This window comes from Hylobates moloch, unplaced genomic scaffold (genome assembly GCF_009828535.3).
Source record: "Hylobates moloch isolate HMO894 unplaced genomic scaffold, HMol_V3 SCAFFOLD_20, whole genome shotgun sequence".
In the NCBI taxonomy this organism is placed as follows: Eukaryota; Metazoa; Chordata; class Mammalia; order Primates; family Hylobatidae; genus Hylobates; species Hylobates moloch.
In genome coordinates this window covers 31,917,239-31,941,665 of record NW_026652295.1, presented here as the reverse complement: position 1 = coordinate 31,941,665, position 24,427 = coordinate 31,917,239, and the positions used below count along the sequence as shown (strand labels likewise).

General features: G+C 48.2%; 2 protein-coding genes and 1 pseudogene across 5 annotated transcripts; 2 read left to right on the top strand and 1 right to left on the bottom strand.

Annotated features, from left to right (window-relative positions):
* Positions 1-16: 16 nt before the first annotated feature.
* On the bottom strand, positions 17-18,940 carry KIFC1 (kinesin family member C1). Of its 4 annotated transcripts, none has more exons than XM_032141464.2 (11): positions 18,596-18,770; positions 11,748-11,885; positions 11,515-11,614; positions 6,511-6,564; positions 6,343-6,393; positions 5,749-6,149; positions 4,258-5,037; positions 3,403-3,693; positions 3,224-3,297; positions 3,012-3,087; positions 17-251 (listed from the first exon to the last, which is right to left on the bottom strand). In XM_032141464.2, the coding sequence occupies exons 1-11, from the start codon at positions 18,605-18,607 to the stop codon at positions 207-209; spliced, it is 2,022 nt and encodes a 673-aa protein (XP_031997355.1). In that variant the 5' UTR covers positions 18,608-18,770; the 3' UTR covers positions 17-206. The 4 variants fall into 4 exon arrangements, with proteins under 4 accessions (XP_031997355.1, XP_058288469.1, XP_058288470.1 ...); XM_058432486.1 differs by lacking the exon at positions 18,596-18,770 and adding an exon at positions 18,793-18,940 and having other exon boundaries at positions 36-251; XM_058432487.1 differs by lacking the exon at positions 18,596-18,770 and adding an exon at positions 18,185-18,205 and having other exon boundaries at positions 36-251.
* LOC116460358 (large ribosomal subunit protein uL11-like) lies at positions 9,273-9,805 on the top strand. Its single transcript, XM_032753988.2, has one exon. It carries the CDS (start codon positions 9,307-9,309, stop codon positions 9,802-9,804), a length of 498 nt encoding a protein of 165 aa, XP_032609879.1. The 5' UTR covers positions 9,273-9,306; the 3' UTR covers position 9,805.
* Positions 18,941-20,529: 1,589 nt separating the features above from the next.
* Positions 20,530-23,755, top strand: LOC131382098 (lymphocyte antigen 6S-like; annotated as a pseudogene).
* Positions 23,756-24,427: the final 672 nt, after the last annotated feature.

The following is a 24,427-nucleotide window of genomic DNA, read 5'->3' as shown; positions in this document are numbered from 1 at the left end:
GAAAATATCTCCCTCCTTGGGCAAATGCTAATAAAACCTTTATTAAAAAAAAAAACTATTCTTTATTTGATAGCCCTGGGACATGGTGCCCTCCACCCAATAAAGCACCCTCCAGCAACCCTCCCACCCCACACCCGATACATACACATACGGGGACACACACACACACACACACACACACACACAGAGAAGATCTGGATCCGTCTTCACTTCCTGTTGGCCTGAGCAGTACCAATAACACACTGGTTCACCTGGGGGCAGAGGGTTAGACAGGATAAAAGTTTGCAGCGTAACCAATACAACATTTTTCCCAAGATCTCCTCCCATCCTCCAATGCTAGGGCTGCCCTCAGAAATACTGAAATAAGGCCTCCAAAGGCTGGTTCAGGCTGGTCCCAGTTATGGTTGGTTCTTCTCTGCACACTAGGTTTGGAGGAGGTGAAAAGGCTTGAGGAGAGATGGAAGCCCCAGAAGAAAATACAGGAGCAGAGAGAGGAGGCTTTCATTTCCAGCAATACCGTGTACTAGAGACCTCCAACCTCTCCCACTGTAAAACACTTAAACCGAGATAAAATAGTAATGACACCCATTTAGGAACTAGGACTCCTTAGAAAATGGATCAGTTGAAGTCTGGAAATGTACAAGTTGAATCTGAAAAGACTACTAGAGTTCTGTCTAAAGGACACTGGCGCCAACCTGAAGGAGGCTCTTTTTTTTTTTTTTGAGATGGAGTCTCGCTCCGTCCCCCAGGCTGGAGTGCAGTGGCATGATCTCGGCTCACTGCAAGCTCCGCCTCCCGGGTTCACGCCATTCTCCTCGAGTAGCTGAGACTACAGGTGCCCGCCACCACGCCCGGCGAATTTTTTGTATTTTTAGTAGAGATGGGGTTTCACCGTGTTAGCCAGGATGGTCTCGATCTCCTGACCTCGTGATCCACCCACCTCTGCCTCCCAAAGTGCTGAGATTACAGGCATGAGCCACCGCGCCCAGGCAGGAGGTTCCTACTGGCCAAAGATGGGGTAATTTGAGCATCAGAAAGAACGACTGTGGCTGGGCTGGGTGGCTCACGCCTATAATCCCAACACTTTTGGTGGCTACAATGAGCTATGATTGAGCCACTGAATTCCAGTCTGGGCAACAGAGCAAGTCCCCGTCTCAAAAAAAATAAAAATAAAGATAACCCTCAGATAAACATTCATTGGTCACCTTTGGAAGCTGCTAGGATATCAACTCAATACTGAAAATCAATAAATAATTCAGCATTTATCTTGTTTTTCCTGTATGAATTGAATTTCAGAGAAACCAAGTAGAGTAGATGGCAAGGCAAATGTCTTCCGAAAAGAATCGTGACTAACCAATGCAGAACAACTAAGATTAGAAAAATCGCTATTTAGAAACCCCTTAATGAAATAATGGATCCAGGTATGGTCACTGCTGGATAAAATTACTTGGTGAAAAAGTCAATAAGGAGCTTGTAAATGGATGGATCAGGTTGACAACACCCAAATATGATAAATAAGTGAAAGTATGGGGGAAAGAGGAAGCAACCAGCCAAAATCCAGAATAGTATATTCTATAGGACAAATGACCCTCAACAGACAAATGACATAATAGTGGCAGTGTGGGATAGGGTTGTGGAACTTGAGACATTTCAACCAAGTGGGTGGCCCTTGCCTGGATCCTGATTTGAACAAACCTATTATGTATAAAAGACACTTCTGAGACAGTTGGGTGAAATTTAACATAAACTGGGTATTAGAGGATATTAAAGTTCATGTTGTTGGATGTTACATTGGTGTAACATCAATAAAAAGTTAGAAAAAACATCACTCTCTAAAACTGAACTTGCAAGATAGTGAGGGAAACCCTCATCAAAGTAGAATACCAGATCAGGGTGCAGGTGCTGGCTACTCCACAGCAACAATCAGTGCTGATTGGGAGGAGGCCCAAGCGCACAGCAGGACAGACCTGATCAGACCTCAAATAAAGCCAGAGCCCATCAAAGGGCTATATGCGCAGGAGGAGGGTGAACCAGAGAAAAAGATTACCCTGGAGGCAGACAGGAAACTTTCTGACTTGCTTAACACTAGTGGAAGGAGATTCTAGTGGAAGGAATTCTCATTAGTGAGAATTCATATGGCCACTGGCTGACCCTCATGAGGTTTGGAGTCTAAATTCACACTATTTGTAATAGTCTGAAAAACCTCTAAGTCTGATCCAGTAATCCCATTTCAATGACTATTTCCCTGGTTAGATGTAACTGAAAAAATACAAAATGATGTATGTACAAAGTTAGTCAACATGGCCTTGTGACTAAAAAAGTGTGGAAACAATCCAAGTGTCCAGTAGAGGGAATTGGTGGATAAATTTTGGTGCAACTACATAGTGGAGTCCTAGGCAGACCTAAAAATAATGATCTCTGTATGCTGATAGGGAGGAATCTTAAGGATTTTTTGTGTGTTGTTTTGTTTTTTGAGACAAGGTCTTACTCTGTCACCCAGGCTGAAGTGCAGTGGTAGGATCACGGCTCACTGCAGCCTCCACCTCCCAGGCTCAGGTGATCCTCCCACCTCAGCCTCCTGAGTAGCTGGAACTACAGGTGTTAAGCCACTACACCCAGCTAATTTTCCTATTTTTTGTAGAGACAGGGTCTCACTATGTTGCCCAGGCTGATTTTAAACTCCTGGGCTCAAGCAATCCTCCTGCCTTGGCCTCCCAAAGTGTTCGGATTACAGGCATGAGCTACTGCACCCTACCAGTTTAGAACTTTTAGTCACCTTTTCTTTTTTTTATCAGCTTTCTCAGGTTAAATTAATCACCTGTTTTTTTAAAAAACTTAACTCAAAAGCTAATAATTAAAAATGGAACCAGGTGAGAAGTGCCTCAGATACCTGCGAATGTAAAACCTTTCTGCACAAATGTGCTCCCTGCCCTAGAAGACAGAAGGGATTGGAATGGAGAAGCCTACAACCACCCATGGGTCCTGACAAGGCTGACTGGTGGTAATCGCACCTTGGAGGCAAAGCGTAGAGAGTTGAGGGACTCGGAGACGTTCTCTTCCAGTGGAGAAATGTTCACAAACATGAGCCTATGAAAAGAGAATGTGCACAACCCCAGCATTAGGGGCCAGCAGAACCTGGACAGGTCTCCACTGTTCCCCGCTTTCTACCCCCAACCCCAACACGGTTCCTACCTGACCCCTTCCATCTGTCCCTTTCACTCACATCTTAGCACTACCACCCAGAGAGTTCTGCAGCAGGTAGGTCAGTTTGCTGTTCCGGTAAGGCACGTGGGACTCCTAGATGATTGAGGTGGGGACAGATGTTTAGGAATAGGCAGAGTTCTGCACAGCCAACCCCAACTGCCCCCCAGGTCCCATATCTCACCCCACTCCCATTCCCACCTTGTTGCTCAGGGCCATGATAACCAGCCCCAGCGTGGACAAGCTGCTGTTAATGGCCTGTGTTTCCCGAAGGCGTTCCCGCTCCCCGGGGCCGAGGGCTAAGCCGGGGTCAAGTCGCTCACTCCCAGCCAGGTCCACAAGATTGAGGGGGGCCCCACACTGCAGGCCTCGGCTGGAGTGCTCCCCAGAAATCTGTAGCTGGAATACACTGTGGCTGCGTGATGACCGTTCATTCTGGGCTGTGCGGGCCACAGCCCGATTCTGGTGGGCCAGATGAAGCAGGGCCTCCACCTGGGGATGGGAGCAGAAGGGGCAAAAAGGCAGGCAGAAGTCAGTACATAGTAATATGTATGGAAATGACTAAGAGCCCACCCCCACCCTCTTGAAGCTTTCTAGCCTGTCAAGAAACAAAGTAAGATGCACAGTATGTCTGAAAATGGTAAGGAATACATAGAATAGGGAGTGTATAAAGGCGGGGTGGGAAACACAAGTTTTGACAGGATGGTCACGATCTCCAGGAAAGAGCATCCAGACAAAGGCCCTGAGATGGGGAGCATGACTAGCTGGTTGAGGAACAGCCAGGAGGCCAGCATGGCTAGGATGAGCTGAGCAAGGAGATGAGACCTGAGATGTAGTGACCCTCCTCTTTTTGGCAGATGCATCACTCCCTCACCACTCCCAGGTTAAGGCAGATCTACCGACAGCCCACAGGACAAAACGGGATGTGGTAACCCAGCGTCATAACTTGCACTTCATCCTTCAATTCTCTCCTGCTCCTTTCTCCCTCTACCTCCATCTTGAGACACCCTGCCCACTCCTGCCCATTCCCCAGTTCCAGTGCCCATGGGTCCTCACTTCTTTCTCACAGGAGACAGGGACATATCGAGCATTGGTGACAGTGAGCTCCTCACTCCCTGGCCCGGCACGGCGAATCTCACACTCGCCCCCTTGACCCTTCCGGGTTCCAGTGGCTAGCAGGTCCCGGACAGTCTCATTGTAGATCTCTACGTAGCTTGCTACAAAGCTGTAGGTCCAGCCCTGACCACTCAGCTCCTGGGCCACAGAGAAGAGGTGCCGCAGGGCCCGAGGGATCAGCCCCTCCAACTGGGGGTCTCCCCCAGGTCCACCCTCCATTGTGAAAGTCTTGCCACTGCCTGTCTGGCCATAGGCAAAGATGCATACTGGATAGCCATCCAGGGCTGACTGGACAAGCATGGCAATCTCTTCAAACACTTCATCCTGTCCACTTCCTGGTGGGAATACCCGGTCAAAGGAAAAATCATGGCGAGTTGCGGGGGCTGGTGCCCCACTCAGGGTTCCACGCCGCTCGTCAGACCGGAAGAGGCTAAGGCGGGTTGGAGGATCAGAGGGCCCACCAGGGCCAGAGGGAAACAGGAGGAGGCCAGGGGGTGGAGTGGGCTCCCCCGGCAGGACAGGGCGGACCCGGCAGAATACACGGATGTTGCCCTTGAGTTCCTGCAGCTGGTTGTGCAGTCGCCGGCGCTCCATTTCTAGCCCATGAAGACGTTCTTCCCGCTCAGTCAGTAAGGCTGCCTGGGCCACAGTCTCCTGCTGCAGAGATGCCACCTCTGCTCGGCTGCTTGACAGGGCTGCTTCTGATGTCTGCAGCCTCCTCTGCCCAGAAGAAAACACAACATACACAGAGGGTAAGATGCAACCAAGAATAAGAACAAACTGTGTGGCGTATGGAGTGGGTGAAGGTGAGGTCCCTACTCAAAAGGACCTCAAAGTCTGGTAAACAAAGAAAGATGAGAAAATAAGGAATCATGGTACTAAGACAGGGAGTGCTATGGGTATGCCCAAGCACAAAGAGGAGCACAAGGAAGATGATATCTAGGCTGACACCCAGAAGTACAGGAGTGCACCAAGGAAGGATGCAGTACACAAAGAACATTCCAGAAAGAGGGAAGCACATATGCAGAATGCCCAGAAGTGAAAGTTGAGTCATTTAAGAGACTGCAAATAATTTAATCTAGTTGGTGCTCACCAGGAAGGAGTCAAGTGGACACGGGAGGAGGGAAAGAGAGTACCACAGGAATTTGTGATCAGGATGGGAACCCAAAGAAAGAGGGATGGAGACACAGATTTAATGGGAGCTTTGCAAACAGTCAAGGGTAGGAAGAAGCGTGGCAGAAAGCAAGACAGTCAGGAGTGGGCTGAGGTGCAGACAGGTGGAAGAGAGAGGTATCTTCAGCAGCACCTATACTGCTAAAGATAGGTGCTCAGGAGTTCTCAGCCCAGACTTGAGGGGTACCTGGAAAGGAGGGGAGGCATGACCTCTGCCAGGAAAGCGGGGCTGACATCCGGTGAAAATCTGGCCCTTACCTCCTTCTCCTCTAGTTGGGATGTCAGTCCCCTCCGTTCTTCCTGCAATTCCACCTGTTTTTTCTGAAGCTCTTGCACCAAGCCCTCCTGCGTGCTCAGCCGCTCTTCCAGCTCCAGGACACAAGCACGCAAGTTCTTCAGCTCCTGTTGGCCCTGCTCAGCCTGGGCCTGTACCTTGGCTAAATGCCCCTCCAGTGTTCTGCGCTCTGTCCCCAGGGCCTTGGCCTGCTGTTGGGCATCTCTAAGCTGGTCCTGAAGCTGCTGGTTCTCTTGGTCCAATGTTTGAGTCCTCTCACGGCATTGTTTTAGTTCTGCATTTAGGTCACATAACTGACCCTTTAAGTCCCAGGCTGGACGTTTGCTGGGTTTCTTCCCTCCTGCCATGGGAGGAACAGCTGATGCTAAGACGAGCACAGAAAGGACAAAGGTCAGTGAAGTCTAGGCTCTCTATCCTTCCTCTCTTCTAGCCTTTATGGGATCCACACCTGATGCTACATCTCCTTCCCCTTAGAGACCAAATGGATTTTTCTGGGCACTCACCATCTTCTCTTCCCTATCCCAGCCTCTCACCCAGTGGTTATGTTTGTCACCTACTGCCAGACTTCTGGACAGGAACAGCAGAAACTGGCTTCTGGTTCTTCAACCCTAGAGAATTGAGGAGGTGACTTAGGAATTACAGGACCAGTGTCCCTCCACCTCCATCATTCTCCCTTTACACATACCCCAAATCCCTTCTCAGACCCAGCTCTTGAGCACAATTACCTGTGGCAATAGCTGTGGAACACCGGGGTCCTGTCTTCTTGGAAACTTTTTGAGCTGCCCAGGAGATGGGAGAGAGCAAAGGTAGAATGATCATTCTTAAGATGGCATGTACACTTGCTAGGACAGGGGAAGAAGAAGTGCTTTTCTCAGAATTAGAAATAAGATAACTTCCTTCCCTTATCCCTAAGTCTGGCCAGCTCCTAATGATACCCCCCCAGAACCAGAAATTACAGTCATCCCTCAGTATCCAAAAGGGGTTGATTCCAGCACCCCCCAAGAATACCAAAATCCAAGGATGCCCAAGTCCCTTACATAAATAGGTATCTAGTATTAAATATAGTCTATGCACACCCTCCCATATACTTTATTTATTGATTGAGACAGTTTCACTTGTTGCCCAGGCTGAAGTGCAATGGCATGATCTCTGCTCACAGCAAACTCCACCTCCAGGGTTCAAGCGATTCTCCTGCCTCAGCCTCCCAAGTAGCTGGGATTATAGGTATGCACCACCACACCTGGCTAATTTTGTATTTTTAGTAAAGGTGGGGTTTCACCATGTTGATTAGGCAGGCTGGCCTCAAACTCCTGACCTCTGGTGATCTGCCTGCCTTGGCCTCCATTTTGCTTTTTTTTTTTTTTTTTTTTTTTGAGACGGATTTGCAGTCTTGTCACCCAGGCTGGAATGCAACGGCACAATCTCGGCTCACTGCAACCTCCGCCTCCAGGGTTCAAGCAATTTTTCTGCCTCAGCCTCCTGAGTAGCTGGGATTACAGGCAAGTGCCACCACACCCGGCTAATTTTTTTTTTATATTTTTAGTAGAGACAGGTTTTCAGCATGTTGGCCAGGCTGGTCTCAAACTCCTGGCCTCAGGTGATCTGCCTGCCTCAGCCTCCCAAAGTGCTGGGATTACAGGCGTGAGCCACCACATCCAGCTGCATATACTTTAAATCATCTTTAGATTACTTATAATATCTAACACAATGTAAATGCTATGTTAATACAGTCATGTGCCCATAATGACATTTCGGTCAATGACGGACTGCATATACAACAGTAGCCCCGTAATATTATAACGGAGCTAAAAATTCCTATTGCCTAGTGACATTATAGCCATGGTAATGTCATAGCATCCCTCACCTGTTTGTGGTGATTCTGATATAAACAAACCTAATGCACTGCCAGTTGTATGAAAGTGTAACACATACAATTACATATAGTACATAATACCTGATAATGATAATGACTATGTTACTAGTTTATATGTTTACTGTACTTTTTATTGTTATTTTAGAATATACTCCTTCTATTTGCAAAAACAGTTAACTATAAAACAGCTTCAGGCATGTCATTCAAAAGGCATTCCAGGCCAGGCACGGTGGCTCATGCCTGTAATCCCAGCACTTTGGGAGGCCAAGGCGGGCAGATCACGGGGTCAGGAGATTGAGACCATCCTGGCTAACACGGTGAAACCCCGTCTCTACTAAAAATACAAAAACAAAATTAACCAGGCATGGTGGTGGGCGCCTGTAGTCCCAGCTACTCGGGAGGCTGAGGCAGGAGAATGGTGTGAACCCAGAAGGTGGAGCTTGCAGTGAGCTGAGATCACGCCACTGCACTCTAGCCTGGGCGACAGTGCGAGACTCCGTCTCAAAAAAAAAAAAAAAAAAAAAAAAGGCAATCCAGAAGAAGGCATTGTTATCACAGAAGTCACATCTCCATGTGTGTTACTGCCCCTGAAGATCTTCCAGTGAGACAAGATGTGGAGGTGTTGATGATCCTGACCCTATGTAGGCCCAGGCTAATGTGTGTATTTCTTCGTTTTTAACAAAAAGTTTGAAAAGCAAAATAATATTTAAAAATTTTCAAATTTAAGATTATTTCTTGGAAAAAATACAAATAAATAACATTTTAAATTAAAAAAAGAATTTTAGGCGGGGCGCAGTAACTCATGTCTGTAATCCCAGCATTTTGGGAGGCTGAGGTGGGCGGATCACGAGGTCAGGAGATCGAGACCATCCTGACTAACATGGTGAAACCCCATCTCTACTAAAAATACAAAAAATTAGCCGGGCGTGATGGCACGCACCTGTAGTCCCAGCTACTCGGGAGGCTGAGGCAGGACAATCACTTGAACCCGGGAGGCGGAGGTTACAGTGAGTCGAGATCGTGCCATCGCACTCCAGCCTGGGCGACAGAGCGAGACTCTGTCTCAAAAACAAAAATTTTATTTTCAACCCAGGAGACAGAGATTCATATTGCCCTGAATATATGCTGCCCGCTCAAAGAAAATTTGATAGAAAAAAAGCATGAGGAATAAGGATATAAAGAAATAAAATATTTCTGTAAAGCTATACAATGTTTGTGTTTTCAGTTGTTATTACAAGAGTCAAAAAGTTAGCCGGGTGCGGTGGCTCACACCTGTAATCCCAGCACTTTGGGAGGCCGAGGCAGGCAGATCACGAGGTCAGGAAATCGAGACCATCCTGGCTAACACGGAGAAACCCCGTCTCTATTAAAAATACAAAAAAACAAAATTAGCCAGGTATGGTGGAGGGCGCCTGTAGTCCCAGCTACTCAGGAGGCTGAGGCAGGAGAATGGCGTGAACCCAGGAGGCGGAGCTTGCAGTGAGCTGAGACTGTGCCACTGCACTCCAGCCTGGGTGACAGAGCAAGACTCCATCTCAAAAAAAAAAAAAAAGAGAGAAGCTCTCAGCTTTCAGCTCGGAGGAGGCCAAAGTGCAACTTTCTTCGGTCGTTGCGAATCTGGGTTCATCCAACACCAGCCGCCTCCACCATGCCACCGAAGTTCAACCCCAGCGACATCAAAGTCGTATACCTGAGGTGCACCAAAGGTGAAGTCGGTGCCACTTCTGCCCTGGCCCCCAAGATCGGCCCCCTGGGTCTGTCTCCAAAAAAGGTTGGTGATGACATTGCCAAGGCAACGGGTGACTGGAAGGGCCTGAGGATTATAGTGAAACTGACCATTCAGAACAGACAGGCCCAGATTGAGGTGGTGCCTTCTGCCTCTACCCTGATCATCAAAGCCCTCAAGGAACCACCAAGAGACAGAAAGAAACAGAAAAACATTCAACACAGTGGGATGATCACTTTTGATGAGATCGTCAACATTGCTCTACAGATGCGGCACCGATCCTTAGCCAGAGAACTCTCTGGAACCATTAAAGAGATCCTGGGGACTGCCCAGTCTGTGGGCTGTAATGTTGATGGCCGCCACCCTCATGACATCATAGATGATGTCAACAGTGGTGCTATGGAATGCCCAGCTAATTAACCACAAAGGAAAATATTTCAATAAAGGATCATTTGACAACTGGTCGAAAAAAAAAAAAGTTAAAGAAGATTAAAATGTTACATCAGCCTTGGCAAGTGGGAAAAAAAATATTAAGTTTATAAAGTAAAATAGTTATAGTAAACTAAGGTTAATTTATTATAAAAGAACTATTTTTTATAAATTTGGTGTAGCCTAACTGTACCATGTTTCTAAAGTCTACAGCAGTGTACAGTAAGGCCCTAAGCCTTCACATTCACTCACCACTCACTCACTGACTCACCCAGAGCAACTTCCATTCAAACATGCTCCATTTAATGGTTAGTACCCTGTATAGCTGTACCATTTTTTATCATTTATATTGTATTTTAACTGTACCTTTTCTATGTTTAGGTATGTTTATATACACAAATGGTTACCACTGTGTTATGTTACCTACAGTGCTTCAGTATAGTAACACGCCACACAGGCTTGTTGCCCAGGAGCAATAGGCTATCGCAGATAGCCTAGGTGTGTAGCAGGCTAGATCATCTAGGTTTCAGTAAGTACATTCTATGTTTCCACAATAATGCATTTCTGATAATGTATCTGCATTGCCAAGTGACACATGACCATAACTTTTATACTGTATTTTTTGGTTTTATTTTTTATTTTCCATGAATATTTTCTTGTTTTTTTTTTTTTTTGAGACCAAGTCTCGCTCTGTCGCCAGGCTGGCGCAATCTCAGCTCACTGCAACCTCCACCTCCCAGGTTCTAAGCAATTCTCCTGCCTCAGCCTCCAGAGTAGCTGGGATTACAGGCACGGGCCATCACGTCTGGCTAATTTTGTATTTTTAGTAGAGACAGGGTTTCAACCATATTGGCCAGGCTGGTCTGGAACTCCGGACCTCAGGTAATCTACCCACCTTGGCCTCCCAAAGTGCTGGGATTACAGGCGTGAGCCACTGTGCCCACTCTCCTTGAATATTTTCAACCGATGGTTGGTTGAATCTGCAGAAGCAGAACCCACAGATACAGAGGGCCAACTGTACTCCATATGCCAAAAAGCAACTTGGATTAAGATAAGTAAAAGCAGGACCATGTCTAAAGTATGCCACCATTTGTGTAAAAAAGGTGGGGGAGTATAGTCTTACTTGCTTGAATACCAATAGAATTTCCCTGGAAGAACACACAGTTGCCCTGGGTAGCAGAATTGGGTGGCTGGAGGACAGAAATAGGAAGCAAACTTCACTATACAACAACCTTTGTGCCTTTGGAATTTTGAACCAAATGAAATGTTATTACCTATTCAAAATAGGCTGGGCGTGGTACCTCACGCCTGTAATCCCAGCACTTCGGGAGGCAGAGGCAGGTGGATCACCTGAGGTCTGGAGTTCAAGACCAGCCTGGCCAACATGGCGAGACCCCATCTCTACTAAAAAAAAAAAATACAAAAATTAGCTGGGCGTGGTGGTGGGCACCTGCAATCCCAGCTACTTGGGAGGCTGAGGTAGGAGAATCGCTTGAACCTGGGAGGAGGAGGTTGCAGTGAGTGAGACTGAGCCACTGCACTCCAGCTCCAGCCTGGGCGATAGAGCGAGACTCTGTCTCAAAAAAAAAAAAAAAAAAAAAAAAAAAAAAAAAAAAGAATAAAATTGAAAGAAAAGAAACAAGTGAGTTGAAGAGCACTGGACTTCCATGTCCTTGGAGTCTATCCATCCCGAGAGCCCACCTGTGGTCTGGCCTTGTGTCTGTGGCACTGTAGTGAGGGATGGAACTCTTGGGTGGGATGTGGTAATTTTGGTCGTTGCACCCAGGCCTCTTGTCCGTTTCTGGGGAAAGATAAAGACAAAGTCCATAGTCACCCTCCCTAATGGTTTATACTCTCTCTCTCCTTTCTTTCACACACACATACACACACACACGCCCCCCACACACATGCACATCTCTCCATGCCCAGCTCACCTTCTCAGGCTCCAGGCCATCTTCCATCTGGTCAGGCCTCCTCTTGAGTCTGCTTCCTGAGAGAGGCAGCCGGGAAGGGGCCTTAATCAGAGGTCTCTTTGGTTCTATGTTCCCCTTTACTTCCAACAGGGGGGACCTCTGTTGGGAAAAGAGACCCTTAAGACAATACCCAGGAACCCAAATGTCCCAAGAACTTCCCGTCTTGGCCCCCAGCCTCAATTATCAACATCACCACCACCAAGTACTGAGCACCACTTGTGCCAAAAGCTGAATTATGTGCCAGACAGACAGCATGAACAGAAGTGGGGACGTAACCTAAAAGTGGGAATAACCTCTAGGGGAAAAGCTGGACTTGACTAACTTTAAGGGTGGGACTCAAAACAAGCAGAAAGGAATGGATGCTCTTTCTGGAAGGCAAAAATTCAAATATGTACATAGCATGGCTAAGAAACCAACTGGCCCTTTTGGCTGAAGCTGAGAATCATAAATAAGGGAGAGAGTGGAAGATATGTGAGGGCTGAAGACTGCTTGGGAGAATCAGGCAACATTTATTGAGCAATGTTTGAAATGTTTTACCTGGGCCGGGTGCAGTGGCTCATGCCTGTAATCCCAGCACTTTGGGAGGCTGAGGTGGGCAGATCACAAGGTCAGGAGTTTGAGACTAGCCTGGCCAACATGGTGAAATCCTGTCTCTACTAAAAATACAAAAATTAACTGGGTGTGGTGGTGCATGCCTGCAATCCCAGCTACTCAGGAGGCTGAGTCAGGAGAATCGCTTGAACCTGGGAGGCAGAAGTTGCGGTGAGCCGAGATCACGCCACCGCACTCCAACCTGGGCAACAGAGTGAGACTCCGTCTCAAAAAAAAAAAAAAAAAAAGGCATTAGAACTTAATTCTGGCCGAGCACGGTGGCTTATGCCTGTAATCCCAGCACTTTGGGAGGCTGAGGCAGGCAGATTACTTGAGGTCAGGAGTTCAAGACCAGCCTGACCAACATGGTGAAACCCTGCTTCTACAAAAATTACCCAGGCGTGGTGGCATGTGCCTGTAATCCAGCTACTTGGGAGGCCGAGGAGGAGAATCGCTTGAACGACTGGTGGAGGTTGTGGTGAGCCGAGATCACATGACTGCACTCCAGCCTGGGTGACAGAGCGAGACTGAGTCTCAAAAAACAAAAAAAGGACTTGGCTGGGCGCGGTGGCTCATGCCTATAATCCCAGCACTTTGGGAGGCCGAGGCGGGCAGATCACGAGGTCAGGAGATCAAGACCATCCTAGCTAACACAGTGAAATCCCGTCTCTACTAAAAAATACAAAAAAATAGCCGGGTGTGGTGGCAGGCGCCTATAGTCCCAGCTACTGGGGAAGCTGAGGCAGGAGAATGGCGTGAACCCGGGAGGCAGGGCTTGCAGTGAGCCAAGATTGTGCCACTGCACTCCAGCCTGGGCGACAGAGCGAGACTCCGTCTCAAAATAAATAAATAAATAAATAAATAAATAAATAAATAAATAAATAAAAATAAAAAACTTAATTCTCATGGAACCTAGTTGAAAGGGGCTACTCTAGAAGCTTGAGGGCTAAGCTAGGCAGACATCCACCTTAGCGAACCAGATGACATTTGCCTGTGGTCCCAGCTACAAGGGAAGCTGAGGTGGGAGGATGGCTTGGGCCCAGATCAAGGCTGCAGTGAGCCGTGATCATGCCACTGCACTCCAGCACTCCAGCCTGGGCGACATACTGAGATCCTGTCTCACAAAAAAAAAAAAAAAAAGAAAAAGAAAAAGAAAAGAAGTAACACAGAGATCTGAGTACCTGAAGAGCTGGTTTTTGTTTATTTGTTTTGAGACAGGGTTGCCCAAGCTGGCTTTGAACTTTGAGTTCAAGTGATCCTCCTGCCTTAGCCTCTTGAGTGCCTAAGACAACAAGCACATGCCACTGGACCCAGCAGGATTGGTTTCATGGATGCTAAGTTCAATTTTGGGAAAGTGAGTTTGAGCTACCCGTGATACAATGAGATTTACTCAAGGAAGTTCATAGAGCATCATTATTTTTTAAAAATTATGAAACAACCTGATACACTGTTTTCTTTTGTTTTTAATTTATTATCATAACCCCTATATAAGACTGTGAGCACCGTAAGAATTCATCTGTTTTGTTCATAACTATATAACCAGAGGGCCTAGTACAATGTCTGCTACATGGTAGGACTCTACAGTTTTTGAAGGAATGAAATTGAATATTCATCAGTGGGGCAGTACTTAAACTGTGATACATCCATACCATTGGCTTCTATAAAAATAAAAAGGGAAAAAAAGAGGTAGCATTTTTCCTGCCACCTACAGAAATGTGCACAAAGAATGCTTATTTTAATTTAGTGTAATCAAATATAGTATGGAAACCAAATTTTTCTTTAAGTATTCTGAAGTCAAACACTAATTTTTAAAAATAACCTGTGCCCTTCCTCCTCTCTACACTACCATAGTGGATCTGCTACAGACCTACCTCCTTGGAATTTATGTCGGTTCAGAAAATGTGTTTAAAGGTTTGTTTATTCAGGACAACTCCAAAGACCATAGTATATATATTTTTCCCATCTATTAATATAAAGCTAGACATGATGCCCTCCAACTTTCCACAATGAGAAGCATAAGCACTTAACCTTCTATAAGAACGGACATTCATGCAACCCTGCCTACATCCACCTCACCACAAGATCAGAGGTGGATGGCCCTGCTCCTAAGGCAACCCTTTCACATATGCATCACATCCCACCCCTCCTCACCAAATCCTCCCAATTTCAGGAACATTCCTCCAGCAATCCTCCCTTCTCACCTCTGCACCATCAGCTTTGCACTCTATGGCATCACTCCAATTGGCATACCACAAACTCTATTATTTCTTCGAAACTAAAAGAATCTGAACTCAGGCCGGGCGCGGTGGCTCACGCCTGTAATCCCAGCACTTTGGGAGGCCGAGGCGGGCGGATCACGAGGTCAGGAGATCGAGACCATCCTGGATAACACGGTGAAACCCCGTCTCCACTAAAAATACAAAAAAATAGCCGGGCGTGGTGGCAGGAGCCTGTAGTCCCGGCTACTCGGGAGGCTGAGGCAGGAGAATGGGGTGAACCCAGGAGGTGGAGTTTGCAGTGAGCCAAGATCGCACCACTGCACTCCAGCCTGGGTGACACAGCCAGACGCCGTCTCAAAAAAATAAAAAAAAAATAAATAAATAAATAAATAAATAAATAAATAAATAAAAAGAATCTGAACTCTGCTTTCCCTAACAGGTACTATCCTTTTTCCTTGCCGCCCTTTGCAGCAAAACTCTAAAGTATTACCTCTAGTGTATTCATTGTGGCCAATTTCTCTCCTAAGCCCATTGCAACCAGGCTTTCATTCCCACCATTCCATCGAAACTGCTATCCTCAAGATCACAAGTAACTTCATGTTGCTAACTCAATTCTTTATCTTCATTTTCTTGACCCATCAAACAGCACTTGATACAACTGATTACTCCCTTTTCCTTAATAGGCTTTCTTCATTTAGCTTCCAGGAGACCACCCTTTCTTACCTCACTGGCAGGTCCTCCTCATCTCTCCAGACTTTAACAGCATTCTCTATCTATACTCACTATCCACTCCCATGGCTTTAAGTATCATTGATATGCTGAGAGTTTCCAAATTTATATGTCCAGCTCAGACCTCAATCCTGCACCTATACTGAACTGCATCCTCAACATCGCTATTTAAGGCTGGGAGTAGTGCCTCATGCCTATAATCCCAGCACTTTGGGAGGCCGAGGCGGGCAGATCACTTGAGTTCAGGAGTTCGAGACCAGCCTGGCCAACATGGCAAAACCCCGTCTCTACTAAAAATACAAAAATTAGCCAGGTGTGGTGGCACGTGCCTGTAACCCCAGCTACTCGGGAGACTGAGGCGGGAGGATTGCTTGAAGCTGGGAGGTAGAAGTTGCAGTAAGCTGAGATCGCACCACTGCACTCCAGCCTGGGCAACAGAGTGAGAGACTCCGTCTCAAAAAAACATCTCCATTTGGAAGTCTAATAACTGACCTCTTGATGTCCAACCCTGCTTTGAACTTGCTCCTTTTGCAGCTTTCTCCATCTCAATTGATATAACTCCATCTTTCAGTTGCTCAAGCCAAAAACCCAGTCTTCTCTTTCTCCTACATACCACATCTCATCTGTCAACAAAGCATGGCTGATTGTACCTTTAAAATATATCCGGAACCCAATCACTTTTTACTGTTTCTTCCACTGCTATCACCCTGACCTAAGACACCATCATCTGGCACCTAGATTATCATAAACCAGTGGTTCTCAACTGGGGGTGATTTTATCCCCCAGGTGACATTTGACAATGTCCAATGCAGTCCTGTACACTGCCAGATGCCTAGCAGCATCCCTGCCCTCTACCCACTAGATGCCAGTAGCAACCCCCCACCTAGTCATGACAATAAAAAATGTTGGCCAGGTGCGGTGGCTGATGCCTGTAATCCGAACACTTTGGGAGGCCGAGGTGGGAGGATCACAGGGTCAGGAGATTGAGACCATCCTGGCTAACACGGTGAAACCCTGTCTACACTAAAAATACAAAAAATTAGCCGGGCATGGTGGCACGCACCTGTAGTCCCAGCTCCTCCGGAGGCTGAGGCAGGAGAATCGCCTGAACCCGGGAGGCAGAGGTTGCAGTGAGCCAAGATCGCACCACCGCACTCCAGGCTGGTGACAGAGCGTGACAACATCTCAAAAAAAAAACAAAAAAACAACAACAACAAAAGTTGCAGGGCACGGTGGTTCATGCCTGTAATCCCAGTACTTTGGGAGGCCGAGGCAGGCGAATTGTTTGAGCCCAGGAGTTCCAGACCAGCCTGGGCAACATGGCAAAACCCTGTCTCTACGAAAAATACAAAAAATTAGCCAGGCATGGTGGCAGGTGCCTGTAGTCCCAGCTACTCAGGAGGCTGAGGTAGGAGGATCACTTGAGCCCAGGAAGTTAAGGCTCCAGTGAGCCACGATCATGCCACTGCACTCCAGCCTGGGAACACGGAAAGAGAATCTGTCTTAAAAAAAAAAAAAAAAAAGGCAATGGTGCTATGGTTGTGAAAATATGTTGGACCCAACAAATCTTATCTCTTTGCTTAAAATCATCCAATGATTCCCCATCTCACTCAGAGTAAAAGTCCTCACAACGACCACCACAAGGACAAACTGTGATCAGCAGCCCCACTACCCATTACCTGACTTCCTTTCCCACAACTTTTCCCCTTGCTCATTTCATTCCAGCCACACTTCCCTCCTTACAACTCTTTAGGGACTCTGCTCTAGCAGATTCCCTCTCCCTGAAATGTTCTTCCCTCACTATCTGCTTGTCTATCTCCCTCACTTCCTTCAAGTCTTTATTCAATTCATCTTTTCAATGGGGGTTACTGAGACCACCCTATTTAATACTCTATCCTCCCAGTTGGCCTCCCCTACTCCCTTAATCTTGAATTTCAGGCCGGGCGCGGTGGCTCACGCTTGTAATCCCAGCACTTTGGGAGGCCAAGGCGGGCGGATCATGAGGTCAGGAGATGGAGACTACGGTGAAACCCCGTCTCTACTAAAAAATACAAAAAATTAGCCAGGCGTGGTGGCGGGCGCCTGTAGTCCCAGCTACTCGGAGAGGCTGAGGCAGGAGAATGGCGTGAACCCGGGAGGCGGAGCTTGCAGTGAGCCGAGATGGCGCCACTGCACTCCAGCCTGGGCGACAGAGCGAGACTCCGTAAAAAAAAAAAAAAAAAAAAAAAAAAGAAACCTTGAATTTCTCCTTTTCTCCACAGCACTTACGGCCTTCTGACAGTTACATAATTCATTTATTACATTTACTGTCTGTATCCCCATAGAATGGCAGCTCCATGGTGGCAACGATTTGTCCCTTGTCCACTGATGCATCCTAAGTACCTACAACCGCGCCTGGCATGTAGTAGGTGCTCAGTAAATACTTGATTAATAGATCTGAGAAGGCTTTTACTACTTCTCACTGTCACATCATACCGCTCTGCTCTCTGGTTGTCACGACAGAAAGAATCTCTCCTAAGGCTGAATCCTAACTTTAGGGAAACCTGAACGTGAAATACTAGTAAAGAAAGGATTCAGGCAGGAGACTTTTCCTGGCACCAGAGATCAGTACACTCCAGCTGTCACACACATTCATGTCTCTTCACTGGGGAGAGGAAGCTGCATATGGTTGTGGGGTGCAGCAGGGCACCATTTAAGAGAAAGAACTAAATCAGTTAGTTTCATTGGGCAGGAATCTGCAAAATTTGGGAAAGGAGAGAGAGAATGAGGAGTCTTTTGGCCCAGATTACCCTACTCTCCTTCTCCCTTTCCTACACTCCGAAGCAGCAGTGATGAGGAGAGGCGATAACACAAAAGGACCTCAGCAAGGATGTGGCATCAGACACCACGTCCCCAAAGGAGGAAGTCATATCAGAATTCTCACTTCTTACACGCTGTAATCACACCCTGAGTATGAATAAAGAAGTGGCAATGTGTCAGACGAGCCTGAGAATTCGAAATGGGAGATCTCGGAGACATGAAAGTAAAGGAGGGGCTCCAGAGACTTGAAGTTGGGGGAGGGCAGAGAGACGTCCCTTCCGACCTCCCCGGGTGCTCTTTGCCGTCTCCACTCCTGCCTCCGCCCCTTTCCACTTGTACGGGGGCGCACGGACCTTCGCTCTCCCGGTAGACATGACAAAGGCCGGCCGGGAGCCGGGGGCGCGACAGCATCGGAGCGGCCAACCGTCGTCCCCATCCCCAGGGCAGGACACTTGCGCCGCCCCTACTCACCTGCAGAGCCATGTCCACCTCGGTCCCACACGTGCCGGGGGAATGCAGTGGAAGAGAACTGGGTGCCGGGGATCCTGGGACTCGCGTTCTCTCGCCCGCTCGCGAAGCAAATTAGAGAACTCGCTCGGCTCCCGCCGCTACCAGCCCCGCGCCACACCCGCCACTTTTGAATTCCAACGGCCGCCACCCGCTCTCACCGCGCTCTGCACGCAGGGACCAATCGTCGCTGTCGCCACAGCCGAGGGCCAATCGCAGCGTCCTCCGCCACCCGAAGCCACACCCCGCCCGACAGGAGCCTTGTCTTTTCTGTTTCGCAGGCGCCGGAGAGGTAGGCGGATTAATTCCACTTCCGGTCCCAGTTATGCTTCTCACCCCTCCCCTCCTCTAGTGGCAACAGTGGTGGACTTCCGCTCGGCTCCCCGCCGTGGCTCGCTACGTCAGAAAATGCGTGGACGTCGCCGCACGAGCGCAACTGGCCAAACGTAACTGGTGGAGGCCGGAGGAGGAGGAGGGGCGGGGACGCAGGAGGAAAGAAATGACGCATGCGCAAACAAGGACCCGTGCCGGGCGACAGGCGGGACTAGCGCCTCCTGGTGACTGCAGTAGGGAGCGCACTTGTTTTCCGTCGACGTGATTGCGGCTCCAGCGCTGCCTCTTCTGGTCGTGGTTGACTGGGCCCGGAAGTGGCTCCTGGAGCCCTCACGTGGACGTGAGTGACCTGGTCTGTTCATTCCCTGGTAATGTTGCCATTTCTCACCAAATTTAGGAACTTTTGCGCTCCATTGAAGCCTGACAGTGGGGATTCAAAGCTCAGGAAAGAATTTTTCTTTATAGCCCTCTTCTCTCAGCCAGCCTACTTACCTGGGTGCTGTTACTGGTGCTGGGCTCAGGGCCTCTGGAGTCTCGAGCTCAGGGAGGATTTACTGCTTCCATTTATGGAATATTTTATGTGTTTCAGATTATGCACCTGTATTATCTCATCTTATAATCACAAAAATTCACTGAGTTCCTACATTGTGCCACGTTCTTTGTATAGATGGATGGAGACAGGTTCAGAAAAGTTACATAATAAGTGTAAGGTCACACTACTGGTTAGGAATGGATCTAGATTCCATTAGCTTCAAAATCCAAGCTATTTCTGTTAACTCACATTGCCTGTAACAGTTTCGGTGACAAGAGCAACCCCTTACGTGTGAATAAGGTGCTAGTTTGCAAAGTCGTTCTACCATATTTACTCATCTGAGTTTCCATCCAATCCTGGAGGTAGTCAGGACAGGGTTTTGTTTATGAAACCGAAAGGCAGGGGCTTAAAGCATATGTTCGGGGGTTTGGTGTGCAGTTGGAAATTGGCAGGTCTAGCACCCACGCTGCCGTCTTCAATCCATTGCTTTAACTTGGCTTCAAACAAGCTTGTAGAGAGAAGCAGATTGTGGGGAGACACACTGTCTGAAAACCATGCTGCCATCCCCCCAACCTTTGATATCCTGGGAAAACTCCAAAAAGCAAGAGCTGGAAGAGAACACAGTAAAAAAAAAGTAAAGGAAGAAACTAGAGAAAACCAACAATGGAAGGTAAAGGGGGATAACTGAGAAGGGAGACCTGAGTAGAAACATACAGCAAAAGATATTTATCAAATTAAAAAAAAAATTTTTTTTAATGAAATGGAGAACTATAGACCCATTAGCAGATTAAAGGGGGAAAATTTATGCATCTCAATTGATGCAGCAAAGCCACTCAAAATATTCAACACCCGCAGCCAGAGGGAGGAAGATGAGGAGGGGTGGACCAGGCCTGGGAGGGTCCTGGGTGGGGCGCTAAGGAGAGGAGGTGCAGTATAGCCACGGGGCTCTGGGACGCATTCGAGCCCTAGGAGGGTGAGGTGGCCGAGGGCTGCTCCGATTCGCAGCAGCTTGTCTGTGCACTAGCACCCTAGAATGAGCAGTCTCCAGGCCATGAAGACCTTGTCCCTGGTCTTGCTGGTGGCCCTGCTGAGCATGGAGAGAGAGTCTGCGCTGCTACGGATGCTTGGCGGTCTCGTGAGGGGCCTCCTGCAGCGTGGTTTGTGCCCCTTCCCGGATGGGGTCTGTGTCTCCCAGAAAGTGAGCGTCTTTGGCAGTAAAGTGAGAAGGGAGAACAAGCTCTGCCTGCCCTCCTGCCAGAAGGACGTCGGATTCCCCCTGCTGAAACTTACAAGTGCCGTCGTGGACTCCTAGATTTCCTGCTGCAAGGGAGACCTCTGCAATGCGGCGGTCCCGGCAGCCGGCAGCCCCTGGGCCCTGTGCGTGCAGCTCCTGCTCAGCCTGGGGTCAGTCTTCTCTGGGCTCTGCTGTGAGGGCCTTTCCCGCCCCCTCCCCCTCCCCTGCAGCCCTACCCTCTGTCCCTGTGTGTCACCAGCTGCTTGGTTTTGAACAGCTGCTTCACTGAATTGCAGGAATTCTGGTGTGGCTTTTCAGCCATGAGATCAGGGGAAGGATGTGGCCAGGGCAGAGGTGGGGGCTTCCCTGTCAGGGGACATATCCCTGCTGAAACTCATTGTCCTCCAGGCCCAGGCCCTCCAGCCCATGCTCCCTGCAACACCACTTTTTTCAGAGCTGGGCCTTAGAGACCGGGCCCCACCGCTGGCTGCTTGGGACCCAGGGTCATAGAGAAACCGTGGCCCAGGGTGGGAGTCACCGGCTCCATCCAGCTTGCCACTAACTTGCCGAGGAGCCAAGGCCAACCCCTCAGCTCTCTGGGCCACCTGAACCCAAGCAAGGAGAGAATGTAGGTCCCAGGGGGCCCTGCTGGCCTCCCGCACTGGGTGAGGGCACTCCTCTCAACACCCACTGATATTTTTTTTAAAACTCCAGAAGCTGATAAAGGACATCTTCAAAAGTTTTGCAAAACACATCACCATAATGGTGAAATGTTGAAAGCATTCCTTTCAAGATGGGGAACAAGGCGAGGATGCCTGCTCTCAATAATCCTCATCAATACAACAATGGAAGTTGTAGCCAGTCCAATAAACAACAAATATATAAGGATTACAAGAAACAATAATGTTAATATTCGCAGATGAAATTATTGCATGTGCAGCATCCCTAAAATAAAATTCAGATAGAATTGATAAGTTTAGCAAGGTTGATGGATAAAAAAATCAGTAAGAGGAAAAAAATTAATTTTCAAAATCAATTGCATTTCCATCTTCAGCAACACCAGTTAGAAAGTGTAACTGTAAAAATTATACCATTTGGTGGCCAGGCGCGGTGGCTCACACTTGTAATCCTAGCACTTTGGGAGGCCGAGGCGGGTGGATCACGAGGTCAGGAGATTGAGACCATCCTGGCTAACATGGTAAAACTCTGTCTCTACTAAAAATAAAAAAAAAATTAGCCGGGCGTGGTGGTGGGCGCCTGTAGTCCCAGCTACTCAGGAGGCTGAGGCAGGAGAATGGCATGAACTCGGGAGGCGGAGCTTGCAGTGAGCCGTGATAGTGCCATTGCACTCCAGCCTGGGCGACAGAGCAAGACTCTGCCTCAAAAAAAAAGAAAAAAAAAAGAAATAGAAGGGAGGCAAGTTGGATTGAGAATGCTTGTGTAACATCAGGCCTGAAGGCACTTTCAGAAGCCAGGCATCGCCTATATTTCATCTCAAACTGCTACACAAGTGTTATTTCCAACCATGTGGCAATATCACACAATGTCACGACTACACGTGGAACTGAATGAAGGTCCTGGAGAGTCTCTCATAATAGAAATTTTCAGATCCGGCCGGGCGCGGTGGCTCACGCTTGTAATCCCAGCACTTTGGGAGGCCGAGGCGGGCGGATCACGAGGTCAGGAGATCGAGACCACAGTGAAACCCCGTCTCTACTAAAAATACAAAAAATTAGCCGGGCGTGGTGGCGGGCGCCTGTAGTCCCAGCTACTCGGAGAGGCTGAGGCAGGAGAATGGCGTGAACCCGGGAGGTGGAGCTTGCAGTGAGCCGAGACTGCGCCACTGCACTCCAGCCTGGGTGACAGAGCGAGACTCCGTCTCAAAAAAAAAAGAAATTTTCAGATCCAGACTTGGAAATAACTGGTCATTTAAGTGAGCTAGATGTGGGGTTAAAATAAAGAATTGTGCTTTTCTATATTTTGTTATCATTTCTCTGATGAGAAATGGAAGATGTTAAATAAAAATGGGAGTCTAGGCCCGGTGTGGTGGCTCAAGCCTGTAATCCCAGCGCTTTGAGAGGCTGAGGCAGGTGGATCACCTGAGGTCGGAAGTTCAGGACCAGCCTGGCCAACATGGTGAAACCCCATCTCTACTAAAAATACAAAAATTGGCTGGGCGTGGTGGTGGGTGCCTGTAATCCCAGCTACTTGGGAGGCTGAGGCAGGAGAATTTCTTGAACCCAGGAGACGGAGGTTGCAGTGAGCCAAGATCGCACCATTCCACTCCAGCCTGGGCGACAAGAGCAAAACTCCACCTAAAAAAAAAAAGCCGGGCATGGTGGCTCATGCCTGTAATCTGTAATCCCAGCACTTTGGGAGGCTGAGGCTGGCAGATCACCTGAGGTGGGGAGTTGAGACCAGCCTGACCAGCATGGAGAAACCCCATCTCTATTAAAAATACAAAATTACCCAGATGTGGTAGTGCATGCCTGTAATCCCAGCTACTCAGGAGGCTGAGGCAGGAGAATTGCTAGAACCCAGGAGGCGGAGGTTGCGATGAGCCGAGATTGTGCCATTGGACTCCAGCCTGGGCAACAAGAGTGAAACTCCATCTCATTAAAAAAAAAAAAAAAAAAAGGGGAGGAGTCTAGACCAGGCACAGTAGCTCATGCCTGGAGTCCCAGGACTTTGGGAGGCCAAAGCAGATGGATTGCTTGAGCCCAGAAGTTCAAGACCAGCCTGGGAAACATGGGGAAACCCTGTCTCTACAAAAAATAAAAAAATTAGCCAGGCATGGTGGCACATAGGTGTAGTCCCAGCTACTCAGGAGGCTGAAGTGGGAGGATCACCTGAGCCTGGGAGGTTGAGGCTGCAGTGAGTAATGATCACACCACTGTACTTCAGCCTGGGTGACAGAGTGAGATCCTGTCTTCAAAGAAAAAAAAAAAGGGGCAGGGGGCAGTCTGTGCACACACATTCCCCTTCTTCCAGATCCCTGCCTTTGGACATGAAGACCTCCCTCTAGGGTCTCCAATCCAAGCTGCCAGGGAGACATCACTCAGCACCACCACACCTTCCATCTGCGTGGACAGGCCTCCTAGGGGATGGCCACTTCTTGTGTAAGATCCATTACCACTCCGAAAATCAATGTCAAAGATCCAGGGAGGATACGCCCTCTAGAGGAGTTCTAGGGAAACATCTTCCTTTCCCTGATCACTGCTCCTTAAGAAAAATTAGTCACAAAAGGAAAAAAAAAGTGACTGTATTTCATAATGTCTTGGTTCATTTTTATACAAGCTGCAAATTCAATATAAGAAACACTTATGTCTGGGCACAGTGGCTCACGCCTGTAATCCCAGCACTTTGGGAGGGTGAGGCAGGCGGATCATGAGGTCAGGAGTTCAAGACCAGCCTGACCAACATGGTGAAACCCCGTTTCTACTAAAAATATAAAAATTAACTGGGCGTGGTGGCGTGCCTCTAATCCCAGCTACTCAGGAGGCTGAGGCAGGAGAATTGCTTGAACCCGGGAGGTGGAGGTTGCAGTGAGCAGAGATCGCACCACTGAACTCCAGCCTGGGCTAACACAGTGACACTCCTTCTCGATCATAATAATAATAATAATTTAAAAAAAAGAAACTTATTGTGTGCCAACGATCTGGAGCCAGAGGCCCTGTGAAGTTGCCACACCATGCTG

Bases quoted from the DNA above. Each gene is read 5' to 3' on its own strand.
- LOC116460358 (XM_032753988.2), top strand. From the start codon at position 9,307: ATGCCACCGAAGTTCAACCCCAGCGACATCAAAGTCGTATACCTGAGG.
- KIFC1 (XM_032141464.2), bottom strand. The intron at 6,394-6,510 runs GTAATTGTGCTC...TCAATTCTCTAG, and splicing joins TTCCACAGCTATTGCCACAG to GGTTGAAGAACCAGAAGCCA. The intron at 3,298-3,402 runs GTGGGAATGGGA...TCAATCATCTAG, and splicing joins TCATGGCCCTGAGCAACAAG to GAGTCCCACGTGCCTTACCG.